The following is a 16598-nucleotide window of genomic DNA, read 5'->3' on the forward strand; positions in this document are numbered from 1 at the left end:
CCCAAGACTTCACTTAAATGGGGGAACATAATCCGTCTGGGCAGGCAGAATGTAATTTCCATAACAGATATCCACTAGCTCAATTACCAGAGCAATGTCCAATACATTCAAAAAAGATGTGTATTTGGCCAAATGAACGGCTCTCCCACCTAGTCAGCATACTGCAAAGATCCACGTATCCTGACTGTGCTAATACCCAAGGACTTGCCATCATCCAGGACTGTGGGTTTTCCATAAACCCCGGAAACCTGTGCCATTAATGATTACAAGGCACAATTGAGCTGCTGGCTCTCTCCTCTTCCCCAGTGCAAGAGCTACAACAGATGGGGAGGAAAGGGTGGGGTGATAAGAGGGCCCACCCCTCCCTCCACCCACCCAGGACAAAAGAATGGCTTCCGGCCAGGAGCAGCCAAATGGGTTTTGTTTGCAGATTGAGGAGGAAAATTCAAAAGAGCCCCTTTTCACAAGCTCCCTTCAGCCCTCTTTCCCTCCTCACAGCAGTGCACACTGGTTCAAGAAAGACTGGGACCTCCAGCTTGCTTTCAACCTGGCAATACCAAGGCTGCTTCTGTAGTAAAGGCACCGGGCAAGGAGAAAGAAGAGTCTCAGTTTAGCAGGTGTGGGCTCCTCTGCTCTCCACTCCCCACCAAGCCTGAGACGGAGCCCATGATCCACCAGCCTTCTTTCTTTATGCTCCAAGCCCTTCAAACTCCAGCAGCACTGCTGGGAGCCACACTGCTTGGTGCCAGTGTCCTCTGTGAGAAGTACCCTTTATTTAAAACACTACTAAGAATCTTAATTTATCTTTAACTTTAGCCTAGCCTACCTGACAAATTTCAAGTGGCTGAACTTAACTGATTATGTTACCTTTTTCTAAACACATTTTTAGGGGCAAGTCTGGAAAAATCATTAATGAAAACTACAACTGCTTTGCACTGTAAGATGTCTAGTAACTATCTGATCTTAATTTTAAAAATAGCAGTTGTACTCTAGTTATATTTTTATTAGAACTAGAAATATGAATGAGAACTAGGAAATAATGAGATGGAAATGAAGCCTAAATTGCTAAAACAGAAAATATACCTACTCTGACTTGATTCACGAACTCTGAATTATGGGAGATTTCAATCTAAGTTTAAAACAGGCTTGGCAGAGTTTCCACCTATTCTGCAAAAAACTGATGGAAATCCAGAGAAAATAATACACATGCTATGTGATCCCCACCCCACCCCCCACTGCTTTTTTTCCCCTTCACAGGACTATCAGACGACCAAAGATCAGTTTGATACAGACTTGCCCACTGAATGGACCTGGCAGCCAGAGAAGCAGTGTCAAGGCCACCCTTCCAGCGCTTCCACCCCCTGCACAGGCATGGGTCCTGCAAATGCAAACGACACAGCGGCGGGAACAAGAAGAAAAACCAGTTGGAGAGACAAAGATTATATAAAAAGATAAAATCCATGATTCTTACCTGGGCCAAAGAGAAAATGTATAATCCCCAGTGAGGCAACCACAGCACGAGAAAAACCGTCAGAACACTCTTAAGAACTACCGACAGGCTCTCAGCAATCACCTGCAAACACGGTCAAGGTGCAATTACAAACACTACCAAAAAGTCAAGATGTAATGGAATGACACACAGAAAATCCAGGGCAGTGGTTACCCTGGCTAGGGGGGCGAGGCACACAGCTGGAAATAAGTATCGGTAATGTTTCACTTTTTGGGTAGGGTGGTGGGTTCACGGATCTTTCAGTATACTCTGCTTTAAGATTTATATTATATATATATTCTTTTGTAATCTGTTATAAAAGATGAAGAGAGAAAAATTAGTATTAGTATAAAATCACTAGAAAAATATGAAAAGCCTTTAAGGTCTTTCTAAATTCTGACTTCAACTAATAATTTATTAGCAAACCTGTTTTTTATTTAGGGTAAAACAGGGGTGAACTTTAGCCTAGCCTACCTGACAAATTTCAAGTGGCTGAGCTTAACTGATTATGCTATATTTTTCTAAAAACATTTTTAGGTGCAAGCCTGGAAAAATCATTCTGTCCTATAAAAGCATTTTTTTAAAACAACACTCCTTTTTATTCTTCCCATTTCCCATTTACAGCACACGGCGCACTGACCTTGAGCTTCACAAACATATGTGCTTGTGCCAAAAACCAAAAGGGCTCTCCCAGAAGCTCCACCACTGCCGAGAGACCAAACAGCACCACTCCGGCTGCATAGTGAGGGGCGACATTAGGATCAGGCACTTCCAGCAGCTGCAACCAGACCAAGCCCAGGAATAAGGACCAAAGCACACCCAGGGGAGCTCTGGAAGAGCAGAAAAAAATAATTCACTAAATTTTAAAACAAATATAAATATACATTAAAATAGTAACACTGAACAGAAAAAAAATAGTTAGCATACAAACAGCTACCATTTATTTATTAAGATACTAACTACATCACAGGCACTATGATTCATGCCCCTTATCTTACTGACACCTCACAATGATCCTCTGTCATCAACCCCATTAAAAAGATGAGGAAACAGTGGCTGACAGGCACTAGGCAATTTGGTCAAGGTCATGAACAGCAATCAAGAGCAGAAGCAAGACATAATCCTGCCGTAACTCCAAAGCCTACACTTGTAGCCACTGGGTTACACATATTGACTTCATAAGCAAAATTCCCAGAAAGAAAATGCCTGTTGTCAAAATGATTGACGGACTGTATACAGCTGTTCCTTGCATCCCAAATAACCAATAGAGCAGTGCTCAGTATCCTTTCACATATTTCACATGTGTACCACAGGGCACTTAAATATGACTGAGTGGTTACCAGTTGTTCCTCTAATAAAATGAACACCTACCAGCCCTCATAACAGTCATTTCTGTGAGGCAATAAGGAGTGATGCAAGGGCAGCATTGGGAAACAACCTCAATCCCCAGCCCTCCGTGCAGGGACCTAGCTGGAGAAAAGCTAATGTAATTTTAAGCTAATGTACTTGATCTTTGAGAATATCCTAAAAGACTCAGAACTGAAGTAACATAACAAAATTGAAGGAAAAATGTAATGAAACCCATAAAAGGCTTTCAAGAAATACTAAACCTAAGTGGTTGCTAAAAGCTCAAAAGATACTACAGAGCAAAAAGATTAGGAATAAAAAAGATGGCACAGGCCAAGTGGAACCCAAGAGTGGTGATCAGAAACAGCAAGAAACAACCTCCAAAGAGGATGGAACCAGGGCTAGAAACCTGGCCCAGAAACCGCAACCCAGAACCTCTTCCCGGCTCCTGGACATCAGAAAGAAAATGAGCCAAGAAGCTTCTTTGACACAAACACTCTCCCCTTCCTGTTTTATGCCTGTCCCTGAGAAAGCTACTGAGAAACTGAATCTGTTGGCAACTCAGCTTTAGGCACGTGTTAATGTTTCATTTCCAATGCTCACTACACCTGCCTTCCTGAAATGTGTCTCTTGTCAAAGCACAACTCACGTTAGCCATAGCAGGTTGAGGGTCTGGCTCCAGTCTCGCTGTGTGCTCCCACTGAGACATGCTCTGCGGAAGGCCTCTCTGGCCAGGAAGAGGGTGGTTGAATAAAGCAGCGTTAGTCTGTAAATGAAAGGCAGAAACCAGTAAGGTCTCAAATTTTTTCATAGAGAGAACTTCTGGGATTGTTCCAGCAACAGGGAGGAGATAAAGTATTGGTTATAAACCACCGTGGTGATGTGGAGGGCAGTGGGCTCTTAAAGGACCCCCATATGGGTCTCATCCATGAGAACTACTGAGTTAGGAACCAAATGAAAGACATGTGAGTGTGTGTGCCTACAGTTACATGAAGGATAGAAACTGCTGCAGTAGTCTCAAAAGCCTGTACCCTTTGTGGCTATAGGCAGAGGTGTGGCCATGACCACAAGGAGGAGAAGAGGAGAAGATTATAACCCCACCCTTCTGGGTCATGCTGACACGAAGGACTGATAGCCCCTGTGAGAAAAGCTGAGTCTTTACCGAGTGGAGGCTCTGGCAAAAAGAATGTTAAGACAGGCAATCAGGCTGACAACCATTACAGGGGCTGCTGCAACCCAGGTCAGCAAGGCTTGCCTGGGTACCTCCCAGGCGGGCAGCACCTGGGTGAGCCTTCCTGCACCTTAGTGAGGAGGAGCTGAGATGTCCGCTCCTCATGAGGCAGCAGTCTTGGTGAAGCCAGAGTGGGGACAGCCCAGGGTTAAGGTCTCTGAGGTTGTCCAAGGATTATCCTGTTACCCAGTGCCTCTGTGGAACACTGCAAATAAGGAGATGGAATCAAACCTTAAGCAGAGGGCTAGGGCAGGCCAGACAAGGGCTGTCGAAACAGGGACCTGTCAATCTTAGGAAGGCTGCCTGGGGAGAAAAATCTGAGCCCTTAAGAGGATTTGGCTCTTCCTTCCTGCTTTTAAAACAGTATTTCTTAGCACCAGTTGCCTGTATTCCTCAGGTTCATGCCTATAATACCAGCACTTTGGGAGGCTACCGTGGGAGGATCGCTTGAGCCCAGGAGTTCAAGACCAGCCTGGGAAACACAGTAAGACATCATCTTTACAAAAAAATCAAAAAACTATTCAGGTGGGGTGATGCACACCTGTAGTCCCAGCTGCTCAGGGGGCTGACATGGGAACATTGCTTGAGCCTAAGAGGTCAAGGCTACAGTGAACCATGATGGCATCAATGCACTCCAGCCTGGATGACAGAGCAAAAACCTGTCTCAAAGAAGAGGGTGAAGAAGAGAAAAAGAAAACAGCATTTCTCGAAGAACAGTCCCTGCTTCAAAATCACTTAAGGAGCTTGTAAAAATGCAGATTTCTGGGCCCTTCTTCAGCACTACGTAGTGCAAAACTCCATAGATGACTCCTTTGCTCAAAGCTTGAGTCCTGCCACTAAGCTCTGAGACCCTCGCCAAGAGCCTGTTTGGTAGGTATCAGACATGAAATGCTTTCTAGAACATACATACTGTCTTATTTATTAGGACATAAAGACATACCTGAGAAGCTGAGCTATTCTGAGCACTCACATCATTTTATGTACTTTGTGTCATTTGTGAAGACAAAATATGTGTGGGTGTCCTTGAACAGAAAGGAGGCGAGTGGAAGAAATGAGCTGAGTCTAAAAGACAAAGAAGTCGTCTTTCCAAGAGCCTCCAAAAAACGAATGACAAAGACTCAAGCTCGATCCCAGCTGCCGTAACCCAATTATAAAATCACTGAGGAAGGGAAGGAAGGTGGCTGCTCCAGCCCTGCAATTATGAAGTGTATCCTCACCAACGGCAGAATTTCTGCTTCCTTTGCTGTCAGCAGGACAAGAACACAGGATTATACCTGAGGGGGAGTTTTTAATGAATTACTCCCACTCTTCTTCTTCCTGAGATCCAAGAGCAGGAAAACCAGAGCAGCCGGCAGAGAAATGTGCATTTGGAGGCTGCTAATGGAAAACACTCAATGGGTCCATGAAAAGCAATGTTGTCTGTGCATCCCTCCTCCCTGGCACGCTTCTCCTTAGCCCACTGCTAAAACATTCTGCTTCTGGTAAAGGTCCATGCTTCTAACATGGATGACATACAGGTACAGAGTTTGAAGAAAGGCTGGCTAGGAATGTGAACTGTGACAGTGCCAGGGTGCCTCTCCTCCTACCTTACATTTACTACGCCAACGATCTCCTTTGACAGGAAGCGAAGAATAAATGCATTCAAGACAAAGGTGATCAACCGAAACAACACCTAGAGAAACAGAAGAAAAATACATAAGAATAAATGACGTTAGGAGTGTTTACTTTGCTGAAATGAGAACAATATGGCTGGTCTTCCTAACGTGATGTAATGACACATAGCAGCTTTGTGAGAGACTCTCCTCTAAGACGCTCAACCTGTATGCGTTTCTCCTGAATTTCCATTCCTTCGGATCTCTCAGCACTCCTGTGCAGTGCTCAGAGAACCTAGGAAGGCACTTGGAAGGCTTCCTAATTTATTAATAACAAGAAAGAGAGACTCACTGAGTTTCTACAGGTTCAAAGTCAAGCCCTTGAGGAAGCAGAAAGAGAATTCTAGTCAGTGCCAGCCCCCTAGTCAACTCCCAACCACCAGCCCTGTTTAGAAAAAGCACACACTTAGCAAGTGGGAGCCTTAAAAACGAAAGAAAAGAAAAAAAAGCAAGTGGGAGCCTCAAGGGTATAGCAGACTCACCACAAATCATAGGGCCTAATTTCTCTTTTCTTCTCTGCCTCGTAATATCTAGGATTTTCAATAAGGACATTTAATCATTCTGAACTTCAGTTTTCTCAGTTAGAAAACAGAAAATGTATTTTATTGAATTCTTGTCTCTTTCCAGCGAGAAGCTGAAATACCTTTTAAATGATGCTGCAAAAATAAGATAGCATAACACAGGGGGGAAGAGAGACAGAGTCCAGTTATTGTCGCTTGAAAGGGACATATCCTGAGACTTTCCAACCTGTCAATTCAAGAAAACCACCTAAGCAAAGAACTTTCCCCATGAAACACAGAGAACAAGAAGACTGTAATTAAACAGGGCTGCTAAATGGGGATGCTGGGAAGAGTCAAACCTCATTCACTAAATGACTCCCTCCTGCATCCCAGCAGCAAATGAAAATCACTTCTGTGTTAAACACCCTCAGAGTTATCTGTGAAGAGCTGCAATTTGGAAGATTTGATCTAGGCATATCAATGGACTACTGTGGACTGGAAATCTCTGGGGACAGGTATGACTAAATAGGGAGAGTGTATAACACTGTATCTAAAGTGTCACAGAGCAGCAAGGTCTCCAAAGCCAAGAAATCACCATCTTAACCTTTATGGAGTCAAAGGTGATCTTTTGAGTCTGATGACAGCTCTGTAGCTGCTCCTTAGAAACATGCAGATATAGCTGGGCATGGTGGCTTACGCCTGTAATCCCAGAACTTTGGGAGGCCAAGGGCGGTAGATTGCCTGAGGTCAGGAGTTTGAGACCAGCCAGACTAACATAGTGAAACCCCACCTCTACTAAAAATACTATTCACCATTTAGCTCTTCGATCTGTTATTTTCTCATTTTTATAAGCCTCAATGTCCTCTGTCAGATGAGATGACCTATTTTTCTAATTGTTATAAGCCTCAACGTCCTCTGTCAGATGAGATGACCTATCACATAGGATTGATTATAAGGATCAGAAGAGACTGTAGGGCCAGGTACAGTGGCTCATGCCTATAATCTCAACACTTTGGGAGGCTGAAAGGTAGGAGGGTCACTTGAAGCCAGGAATTTGAGACTGGCCTGGGCAAAACAACAAGACCTCATCTCTACAAAAAATATTTTTAAAAGAAATGAGACTGCAGAAGTGAAAGCATTTTTTAAAATACATACAAATGAAAGGCATTAATACTTTTGGCATGACTGGCTCAGAATTAAGATAGAATAAGTTCTCTGTACTACCTTGAGCTTTGTTTCAAAAAAGAAAAAAGAAAAAAAAAGATAGAATAAGCTCTCAAATTCTTGAAGAATAAAATGTAACTGCAAAGCTACCTGGTGTCTACAATTTGAGAAAGCATACAAAAATGAAAACACTCAAGAAACCATATAAAAATATGGTTATTAAAAAAAAAAAGTCCAGGAATGGTAGCTCGCACCTATAATGCCAGTACTTTGAGAGGCTGAGGCAGGCAGATCACCTGAGGTCAGGAGTTCGAGGCCAGCCTGGCCAACATGGTAAGACCCCATCTCTAATAAAAATGCAAAAATTAGCCAGGTGTGGTGGCAGGTGCCTATAATCCCAGCTACTTGGGAGGCTGAGGCAGGAGAATTGCTTGAGCCCAGGAGGCAGAGGCTGCAGTGAGCTGAGATTGTGCTACTACACTCCAGCCTGGGCAACAGAGTGTGAGACTCCATCTCAAAACCAAAAAGCAAAAATAAGAAACCATGTGTACACACTTATGTTCACCTCAAAGTTATCATTGTCTAAGAAGCTTAATGTTTCCTCTTTCCTAATTAGTAATCCATATTTCCTAATTGGTTTGAATAAAGGTTGGCACGAATAAAGCTGAGGTTGCTCGTGCCACCCAGCATTTGCCACACACTCTAGCCCTTATTAGCAACACAGTCTTCATTTACTTCTGCAAAGGACTTGACAGCTTTTGTTTTGAGACAGGGTCTCACTCGACTGTCCAGGCTGGAGTGCAGTGGCATTATCACGGCTCGCTCTGGTCTCAACCTCCCAGGCTCAAGATCCTCCCACCTCAGTCTCCTGAGTTGCTGGGACTACAAATGCGCACCACTATGCCTGCCTAATTTTTGTATTTTTTGGAGAGACAAGGTTTCATTATGTTGCCCAGGCTGGTCTTTAACTCCTGAGCTCATGCAATCCTCCTGCCTTGGCCTCCCAAAGTGCTGGGATGAGAGGCACAAGCCACTGTGTCCAGCCAACTTTACAATTTTAAAAAGGTTCTCTCACATCTATTAAATTATTTGACACTTAAAAACAATCAGGTAAATGCACAGGAAGCAAGACTGGAGGTTAAGTGGTTTCCTTAATGTCACACGGCAAGCAAATGACCCAGCTTGATCTTACAGGTAAGGCCACCTGACTCACAGTCCAGTGTTTTCCACTATAACTTGTTTTTGTTTAATGAAGCCTATCTGGGTAGTAAGATATTATCAAAGTCTGAAAAAAAATCAACATTGTGGATAAAGCACTAAATTCATTTATGTTGTGAAACAGAAAAAAAAAACCTAGGTAAACTTAGAACGGCTAACATTTACTAAGCACGTATCACGTGCAAGGCACTCTTCAACATGCTTTCTATAGGTTATCTCATTTTATTCCTACATTGACTATTTTAAAAATCCTTGTACCGGCTGGGCGCAGTGGCTCACACGTGTAATCCCAGCACTCTGGAAGGCTGAGGCAGGTGGATCACCTGAGGTCAGGAGTTCCAGACCATCCTAACATGGAGAAACCCCATCTCTACTACAAATACAAAATTAGCCAGGCGTGTTGGTATATACCTGTAATCCCAGCAGGCATGGCTGAGGCAGGAGAATTGCTTAAACCAGCAGGCATGGCTGAGGCAGAATTGCTTAAACCTGGGAGATAAAGGTTGCAGTGAGCCGAGATTGTGCCACTGCACTCCAGCCTGGGCAACAATCCATCTCAAAAAGAAAAAAAAATCCTTATTACCCTAATAAAAATAACTACATTTATTATGTACTTGCAATGTGCCAAGTATTTACGTATTTAAAAGGCATGATTTCATCTCATCTTCCTAATGAGACTGTGAGGTTGCACTACTGTTCTCATTTAAGATGAAGAAACTGATATTCACAGAAGTCATGGGATTTTTCCCAAAGACAGGCATCTAGCAAGTGACAACACCCAAATTCTGGTTGGTTCTTTCTTCTGCCCTCAATGTGCCTCTCTAAGATGAAGGAGAGGGCAGATTCAGGATTTATGTGAAGTAGGGGTGACTGGCTCAAGAGTGAGACAGAGACATACTGTGCCACTTGACTTACAAGGATCAGCTCCTGGAGTTGAAAGAATCTTTAGATACCATTTGGACTAACTAGCATATATTGTATCTGACAGATGACAAAAATTAGGGCCAAGAAAGGAGTGACTTGTCCAAGATCACACAAGCAGAAGACGCAGCCAAATGTATTAAATGCGTACTAAGAGCTGGGCACTGTGTTAAGTACGTTTATTTGAATGATCCCAATCAATCCTTGCATACGAGTTAGGCACTTCATATTACCCCCATTTTATCAGTGAAGAAGAGCTTAGGCTCCACAAGTGAACTCGCTCGTCCTGGGTCAAGAAGCAATCCAAGCCTATCTAACCCGATTCCTGTTCTTAGCTATGCCATATGATCTCTCGGAACTCAGTGGGACTCAGTGTTTGAGGAAGGTGTTTAATGAAGGAAATGAACCCCTTGCCTGAAAAATATCACATTCTCGAGCACGAAATCCCAGTCCCTCACCCCCGCCACCTGATGTAATTCACTCCTACTGCCAATATGGTTAATACAATTCTCAGAAGGAAAGCGGCTTGTCCGCAGTCACACAGCCTAGACTCTAAAACGCAGGCTCCGGGCCAGGGGCTCCCTTCACCGCCGCCACCGTCTCCGACCGACCCCCCACCCTATTGCGGGATCCACCTCGGGACTGGATTTGCCCTGGGGTAGGCTCTCAAGGGTCCGAGGGCTGCCATCCCGCGAATCCCGGCTGCGGTACAAGTTGGAGCCTGACTGGCAGAGAGTACCTGCAGGAGGAGACCCGAGGAGGCCAGCCGAGCCGCCTGGCCCAGCACCTCCTGGCTGCCCATAGCCTCGTCGCCAGGCTCCGACTCCGGAAAACGCCGCCGCCACTCTGCTTAGTCGCGATAAGATGGCGTCACGGAGCGGCTCGCTCTCTGATTGGTGGTATTGAGACGGGGGCGGGGCAGAGACATTCTGGCCCTTTAAGTGGGCCGGGCTCGGGCCGTCTGTTAGGGTGCCTGGCTTTTCCTATTTCTGTAGGTTGTGTGCTGTCTGTCCGTCTCTTCCCCATATCCCCATATAAACTAAATACTGTGGCGAGTACTAAGAGATACTGTTAAAGTAGCCAAAGTTCCTTCTCTGAGGCTTTCAGCCACCAACCAAGAAGCCCTAACTTCCCTGGCCTCATCTGCCAAAAGGCGAACAAACTTCTCACTGGCCTGTTAAAAAGATTCTTACCATTGACCTTTGCTTACAAAATCACAGCCACAGCCCCGGTGAATAAGCCTGGACAGGAATTTTCCTCGTTTAACAGAGAAGGAACTGAGAACCAGAAGTTAAATCCAGCACTATCACGTGTATGGTTTTGTGAAATCCTGAAGCTCTGAGAATTGGTCCCTGCTGTTAGAGATGAGTGAAGTCTCGGAGATGGGAAGTGACTTGTTCGAATCTATGCAACTTGTTTCCTGACTGAGTGGATGCCAGGCTCCTGATCCTAAACTTATCACTCTTGCCTGTGTGCTAGAAATTGTGAGGGCAGAGTGAAAGGAGTACTGGAAGTGCTTTGTAAAATGTAAAGCACCCAACATACACAATCAGCTGCTGTTCTGTCAGTGTTCTTATTATGTACCACGCAGGCTGTAGGAAACCCAGTCTTTCCCATCACTTTTACGCCTGACATGATTTGGCCGCTGCCTGTCTTCTACTGCTTTTCACACGATCCCTGCCCTTCCCTATACTCTCTCGGCTATAGCCATTCTGAGCCCTTAACAGTCCTCAAACAGGCGGTGACTCACTGGCCTTTGCTCCTCCACCCTCTCTGTCCAAAGTATCTTCTTCCCTGACAGCACCCCTTGCCCTCCCAGACCACACTATCCTGACTTTCCTGGCCAACCACAGCTGGTACCTGCTGTGGGCTAAACGTTTGGGTCCCCTCAAAATTCATATGTTGAAGCTTAATCCATCCCCAGTATGATAGTATTAGGAGGTGGGGCCTTTGAAAAGTAATTAGGTCATGAAGGTGGAGCCCTCATAATGGGATTAGTGTCCTTATAAAAAGAGATGTCAGAAAAATGATCTCTGTGTCTACCACTTGAGGATACAGCAAGCAGGGAGCTGTCTGCAACTAGGAAGAAGGCTTTGTAAATTGTCAAGGGCTTGACATACGCTTAACGAACACCAAATTGGCTAGCACCTTGATCTTGGGCTTCCAGCTTCCAGAACTGTGAGAGAGAAATTTCTATTTTTTAACTTGCCCAGTCTATGGTATTTTGTTAAAACAGCTCAAGCAAATTAAGACAGCACCCCTAAAGTACTTTGTACCCCTTTTTAGCTCCTAGTGCAACCTGCATTATAGCAGAAAGACTAGAATATGTGTCTCTATATAATCAGCCCATGAGCTCCAAGAGGGCAGGACTGCAGCCTGCCTGGTTTTGCCTCCTGAAGTAGTGGTACAGAACATTCCTAGGGCTCCCATCAATGCCTCCTGACACATGACTGCTGCTATTGCTACTGCAAGCAGACTGTGGAACTCAAAGCCTCAAGACAGAGCTCATTTTGCCCATTTTGCCAGGTGAAATGAACTCTTAGTGTGGAAGCCCAGAATGTGAGCTCTTATTTTTTTTGAGACAGGGTCTCACTCTGTCACCCAGGCTAGAGTGCAGTGGTATGGTCTTGGCTCACTGCAACTTCTACCTCAAGGCTCCTGTACTGAGGCACAGTGATCCTCCCACCTCAGCCTGCTGATTAGCTGGGACTACAGGTGCACACCACCACAACTGGCTAATTTTTTGTGATTTTTGTAGAAATGGGTTTTCCCCATGTTGCCCAAGTTGGTCTCCAACTCCTGGACTCAAGTGACCTGCCCACCTCAGCCTCTCAAAGTGCTAGAATTACAGGCATGAACCACCATGCCTGGCCCAAGAACGTGAGCTTTTGACTGTCAGAGAGAACTGGCCTTGAATCCTCATTCTGGCACTCAGTGACAGGGTGATCTCAGTATGCTCAGCTGTTAAATAGGGATATTACATGTCCTGTAAAAGAAAAGTCATAAGGATTATATCAGACAAGTCTGGCCCTCAAGAAGCTTAAATTCTAGTGAAAGGGAAACTGACAAAAACTCTAATAAACAAATAAAATTTCACATAGGGCTAAGTGCTGTGAAAGAATGAAACCAGATAAGATCATAGAGGCTTTGGAAGAGAGAGAAGGGTGCTGTTTTAGAAGGAGTGAGTTGGGCAGCCACCTGGGGAGGAGTGTACTTGGAGAATAGAGAAAGTGCTGGAGGGCCCAGGTATTTGGCATAATGACTGTGATGCTAAAGACCTTGACCCGGGCAACCTTCCCATCCCCAGGACTGTGGGCCAGAAGGTGAGGTGGGCTCCCACTTCCTTTATTCCCAGCCCGTCTCCTCCTCTACAGCCCATTCCCAGAGAGAACTAGCCACGAGTTCACCATGTGCTCACACTCCCAATCTTGGCATCCAGATAGGCTGGTTTGGGAGGGAAGAAATGATGATTTTTCTAGAGGCAAGGAAGCCAAAGGGGAAATGCTCCAAGCTAAGTCTAAAGGGCAAAACATTCTAGGACCCCAAGGTAAGGACTCTTTAGGGCTCCGGGTGAGGAATCAGGGGGCTTTTTCTCTTATTCTGGAAGTTAACTCTTGGCAAGGAGGGACTGAGCAGAGCCCAGGGCCATGCTGGTTTCTGGGGTGGGTGGGGAAAAAGAAACTGTGAGGAGATCCACAAACACTGACCAGTGACTTCGTGTCAGGCACCTGTCTGAGCACTGTACATGCGTGTACTCTGTCCTCACAATAACGTATGAGAGAGGAACTACAGATGAGGAAACTGAGGCACAGGGATGTTTACTAACTCATCCAAGGCCATTCAGTAAAGGGGTGGTCAAGGAGTTATTTGGACTCAGGTCCCTACTGATTCCAAATGCTTGGATAGAAATGTTCTTGCCCTCAAAAAACCTTCTGATTGTAAAGGAGACCTAGGAGTCCCTATATGTAAGCCATGGAGAACATGTGTGGCATTGAGAGAGCGGAGTCTGGGAGGGCCGCAGTGGTTGAGCTGTGGTAGGCTTGGAGGCGCCCCCTCCTCCCCAGTGAGGCTCTCCAGAAGTCTTGACCCTGTTAGAAGTACTGGCCTGCACACTTCACTGGGCGTAGCACACTCCACGGTCTTGCCCATGGAGGACTCAGCTCAGGGCTGGCAAGCAATGGCCCACTGGATGTTGCCTTTTGTATGGCCTACAAGCAAAGAATAGATTTTACATTTATAAATGGTTGGAAAAAAATTAAAAGAATATTTTCATGACACATGAAAATGGCATAAAATTCAAATTTCAGTGTCCACAGGTATGATGGCTCATGCCTGTAAAACCAGCACTTTGGGAGACCAAGGTGAGTGGATCACCTGAGGTTAGGAGCTTGAGACCAGCCTGGCAACATGGTGAAACCCTGTCTCTACAAAATAAATAAATAAATAAATAAATTATCCAGGCTTGGTGGTACATGCCTGTAGACCCAGCTACTGAGGAGGCTGAGGTGGGAGGATCATTTGAGTTTGGAGACATAAAGACTGCAGTGAGCTATGATCATGCCACTGCACCCCAGCCTGCGCAACAGGGTAAGACCTTTGTCTCAAACAAATTTTTTTTCAGTGTCCACAAGTACAGTTTTATTGGAACATAGGCACACCTACCCATTTGTTTACATATTATCAATAGCTACTTGCTTTCTTCAGCAGCAGAATAAGTTGATTCACAAAGCTGAAAGGATTTGTTAGCTGGCCCTTTACAGAAAAATTTTGCCAATTCCTGGTGATCACCATTGAGCACCTGGCATATAGTAAACATTCAATATTGAATGAATGAATGCATTTGTAAGTGCATTAGAATTAATGAATAATGAAGGACTAGGAAAGGAAGAAAGACAAGTACATAGGGTTCTTTCCTGGGGGTCACCTAGTTTGGAGAGCAAGTGGCTCCTTGAGAATACCAGGTTGTAATTGGTGGTCATCGAAGGAGCTGTTTTCCCCAGCCTTCCTCCCTGCCTCCTGCATCTGTGCCATGTAGCCTCCCTGCCAGGGAAATCTGACCCAAGCCACCCATTTTATCACAAAGCTGGAGGGAAGTGCCAGAGCTGGTGCCAAGCCAATTAGGCTCCCAGGGCAGAGGGGCAGGAAGGGAGGCTGCCAGTGTCGCCCAGGACACAAGGTGGAAGCTCTGGCCAGCTGGGCCATGGATCTCAGCTGGGTGGAGGCAGGAGGGCTGGGCATGGTGCCACACACCAGCCACTAGGTGGCAGATGGTCCTGGGTGAGGGCGCTGCCGGGCTAAGGCTTCTGCTTCCCAGAGCCCCCCCACCCCATCCCCAATCAGGGACCCTTCCAGAAGCAGGACCTCAAGGCTCTGCCTCTCTCAAAAGTCCCAGGGCATGAGAATGCAGGTGTGATACTAGTCATCCACATCTGTCCACGTAAGCACTGTGCTGGACACTTCACTTTCATTGTTTCATTTCCTTTCATTCCCATAGCAGCCCTACAATGTAGGAACCATTATTATCCCCATTTTACAGGCCAAGAAACTGAGGCTTAGCAAAGTTAAGGGACAGGCCTAAGTACTAGTGAATGGTAGTGCCAAAATTTGCACTGGGCAGCATGGTTTTCAGTCCCTTAACCAGACCTAACCCAGAGTGTTTATAGTTTATGCTGATTCCTGGGCTCCACCTCTGCAAAGCTCTGGGGCGGCTTCTTCTTCTTTCTTTCTTTCTTCTTCTTCCTCTTCCCCTTCCCCTTCCCCTTCTCCTTCCCCTTCCCCTTCTCCTTCTTCTTCCTCTTCCTCTTCTTCTCTTTCTCCTTCTCCTTCTCCTTCTCCTTCTTCTATTTTTGAGACAGAGTTTTGCTCTGTTGCCCAGGCTGGAGTGCAATGATGTGATCTCAGCTCACTGAAACCTCTACTTCCTGGGTTCAAGCTATTATCCTGCCTCAGCCTCCCACGTAGCTGGGATTACAGGCATGTTCCACCACACCTGGCTAATTTTGTAATTTTGGTAGAGACAGGGTTTCACCATATTGGGCAGGCTGGTCTTGAACTCCTGACCTCAAGTGATCCACCTGCCTCAGCATCCCAAAGTGCTGGGATTACAGGCATGAGCCACTGTATGCAGCCAGCCACCAAGCCAGTCCTCTGGAGGCTTCTGATACAATGGCCTAGGCTCTGAGAAGCACTGCCTGAGGGCGGATCTTCAGGTACCTTGGAAAAGCTGCCTCCTTCAGTGGGCTAGAAAAGTCTGTCTGCCTCAAAAAGCAAAGCAAGTTCTGAAATCTGCCCCCAGGCTGGACAAGCCTCAGGGTTGGGCCCAGGGCCAGTGGTCAGAGCAGTAGGGGCTGGAGGCAGTGCTTACCTGAGTACACAGGGCAGCCCCTGGGACCTGGGATCTGCCCATGGGTTGCAATGAGCAGCCATGGGGCCCTGGCTTTGCCTGCTCCCCTGGGCGTTGATCTGGGGACAGAGAGTAACCTGCAAAGCTCACACAATCAGTATGTTTCATTCCATTCAGCGCTCTGTGCTGGCCATTGGAAGGGGGCACACGGGTGAATGAGCCAGTCACTGCTCTCTCAGGCAGCAGTGCTTTCTCCTTCTGAGGGGAACACAAGAGTGACACCAGGCACGCTGAGGTGGTAAAAACCCACAAGGGGAATACAGGGATCAGGGGGCAGATCTTTTTGGCTGGAGAATCAGGGAAGCTTTCCTGTAGGGGATGTTTTTGAAATGAATCTTGAGGGGTGAAAGGGCTTAGTCAAATAGAGGGACGTGCCAGGCAGAGAGGCCAGTAACAGTGAAGATTCAGTCAGGAACTTGCCGAGCCTATTGGAGGACCCAGGAGTTGGCTGAGGCTGCTCCGGAGTGCAGAGGTTCTTCCACTCACCGGTCAGTGGCCAGTGCTGAGCTGGTGGTCCTGAGAAGAGCAGGCTCATGTTTGTGGACGTGTGTATGCGGATGAATACAAATTCAGATGCATATGTTCAGGCTCATGGGGGAAAGTGAGTGCGCATTTGCATGTGTATGCAGGCCCGTTTGCCAAAGTCGGCTTTCAGATGGATAGTGTTCATGTG

At 46.0% G+C, this 16598-nt stretch overlaps 1 protein-coding gene across 7 annotated transcripts in view; it reads right to left on the reverse strand.

The window, feature by feature from the left end:
• RFT1 (RFT1 glycolipid translocator homolog) overlaps positions 1-10370 on the reverse strand; it is a 53878-nt gene extending 43508 nt beyond the window's left edge. For 6 of the 7 annotated variants that reach the window (XM_078351153.1, XM_035275820.3, XM_002758242.6 and 3 more), the window contains exons 1-5: positions 10262-10370; positions 5654-5739; positions 3486-3602; positions 2130-2319; positions 1472-1573 (exon numbers count right to left, since the gene is read on the reverse strand). In XM_078351153.1, coding sequence (XP_078207279.1) covers positions 1472-1573; positions 2130-2319; positions 3486-3602; positions 5654-5739; positions 10262-10324 — 558 coding nt within the window. In that variant the 5' untranslated portion in view covers positions 10325-10370. The remainder of the gene's footprint in view (positions 1-1471; positions 1574-2129; positions 2320-3485; positions 3603-5653; positions 5740-10261) is intronic. The other variant, XM_078351155.1, reaches the window with a different exon arrangement.
• Positions 10371-16598: the final 6228 nt, after the last annotated feature.

This window comes from Callithrix jacchus, chromosome 15 (genome assembly GCF_049354715.1).
Source record: "Callithrix jacchus isolate 240 chromosome 15, calJac240_pri, whole genome shotgun sequence".
Taxonomy (NCBI): Eukaryota; Metazoa; Chordata; class Mammalia; order Primates; family Cebidae; genus Callithrix; species Callithrix jacchus.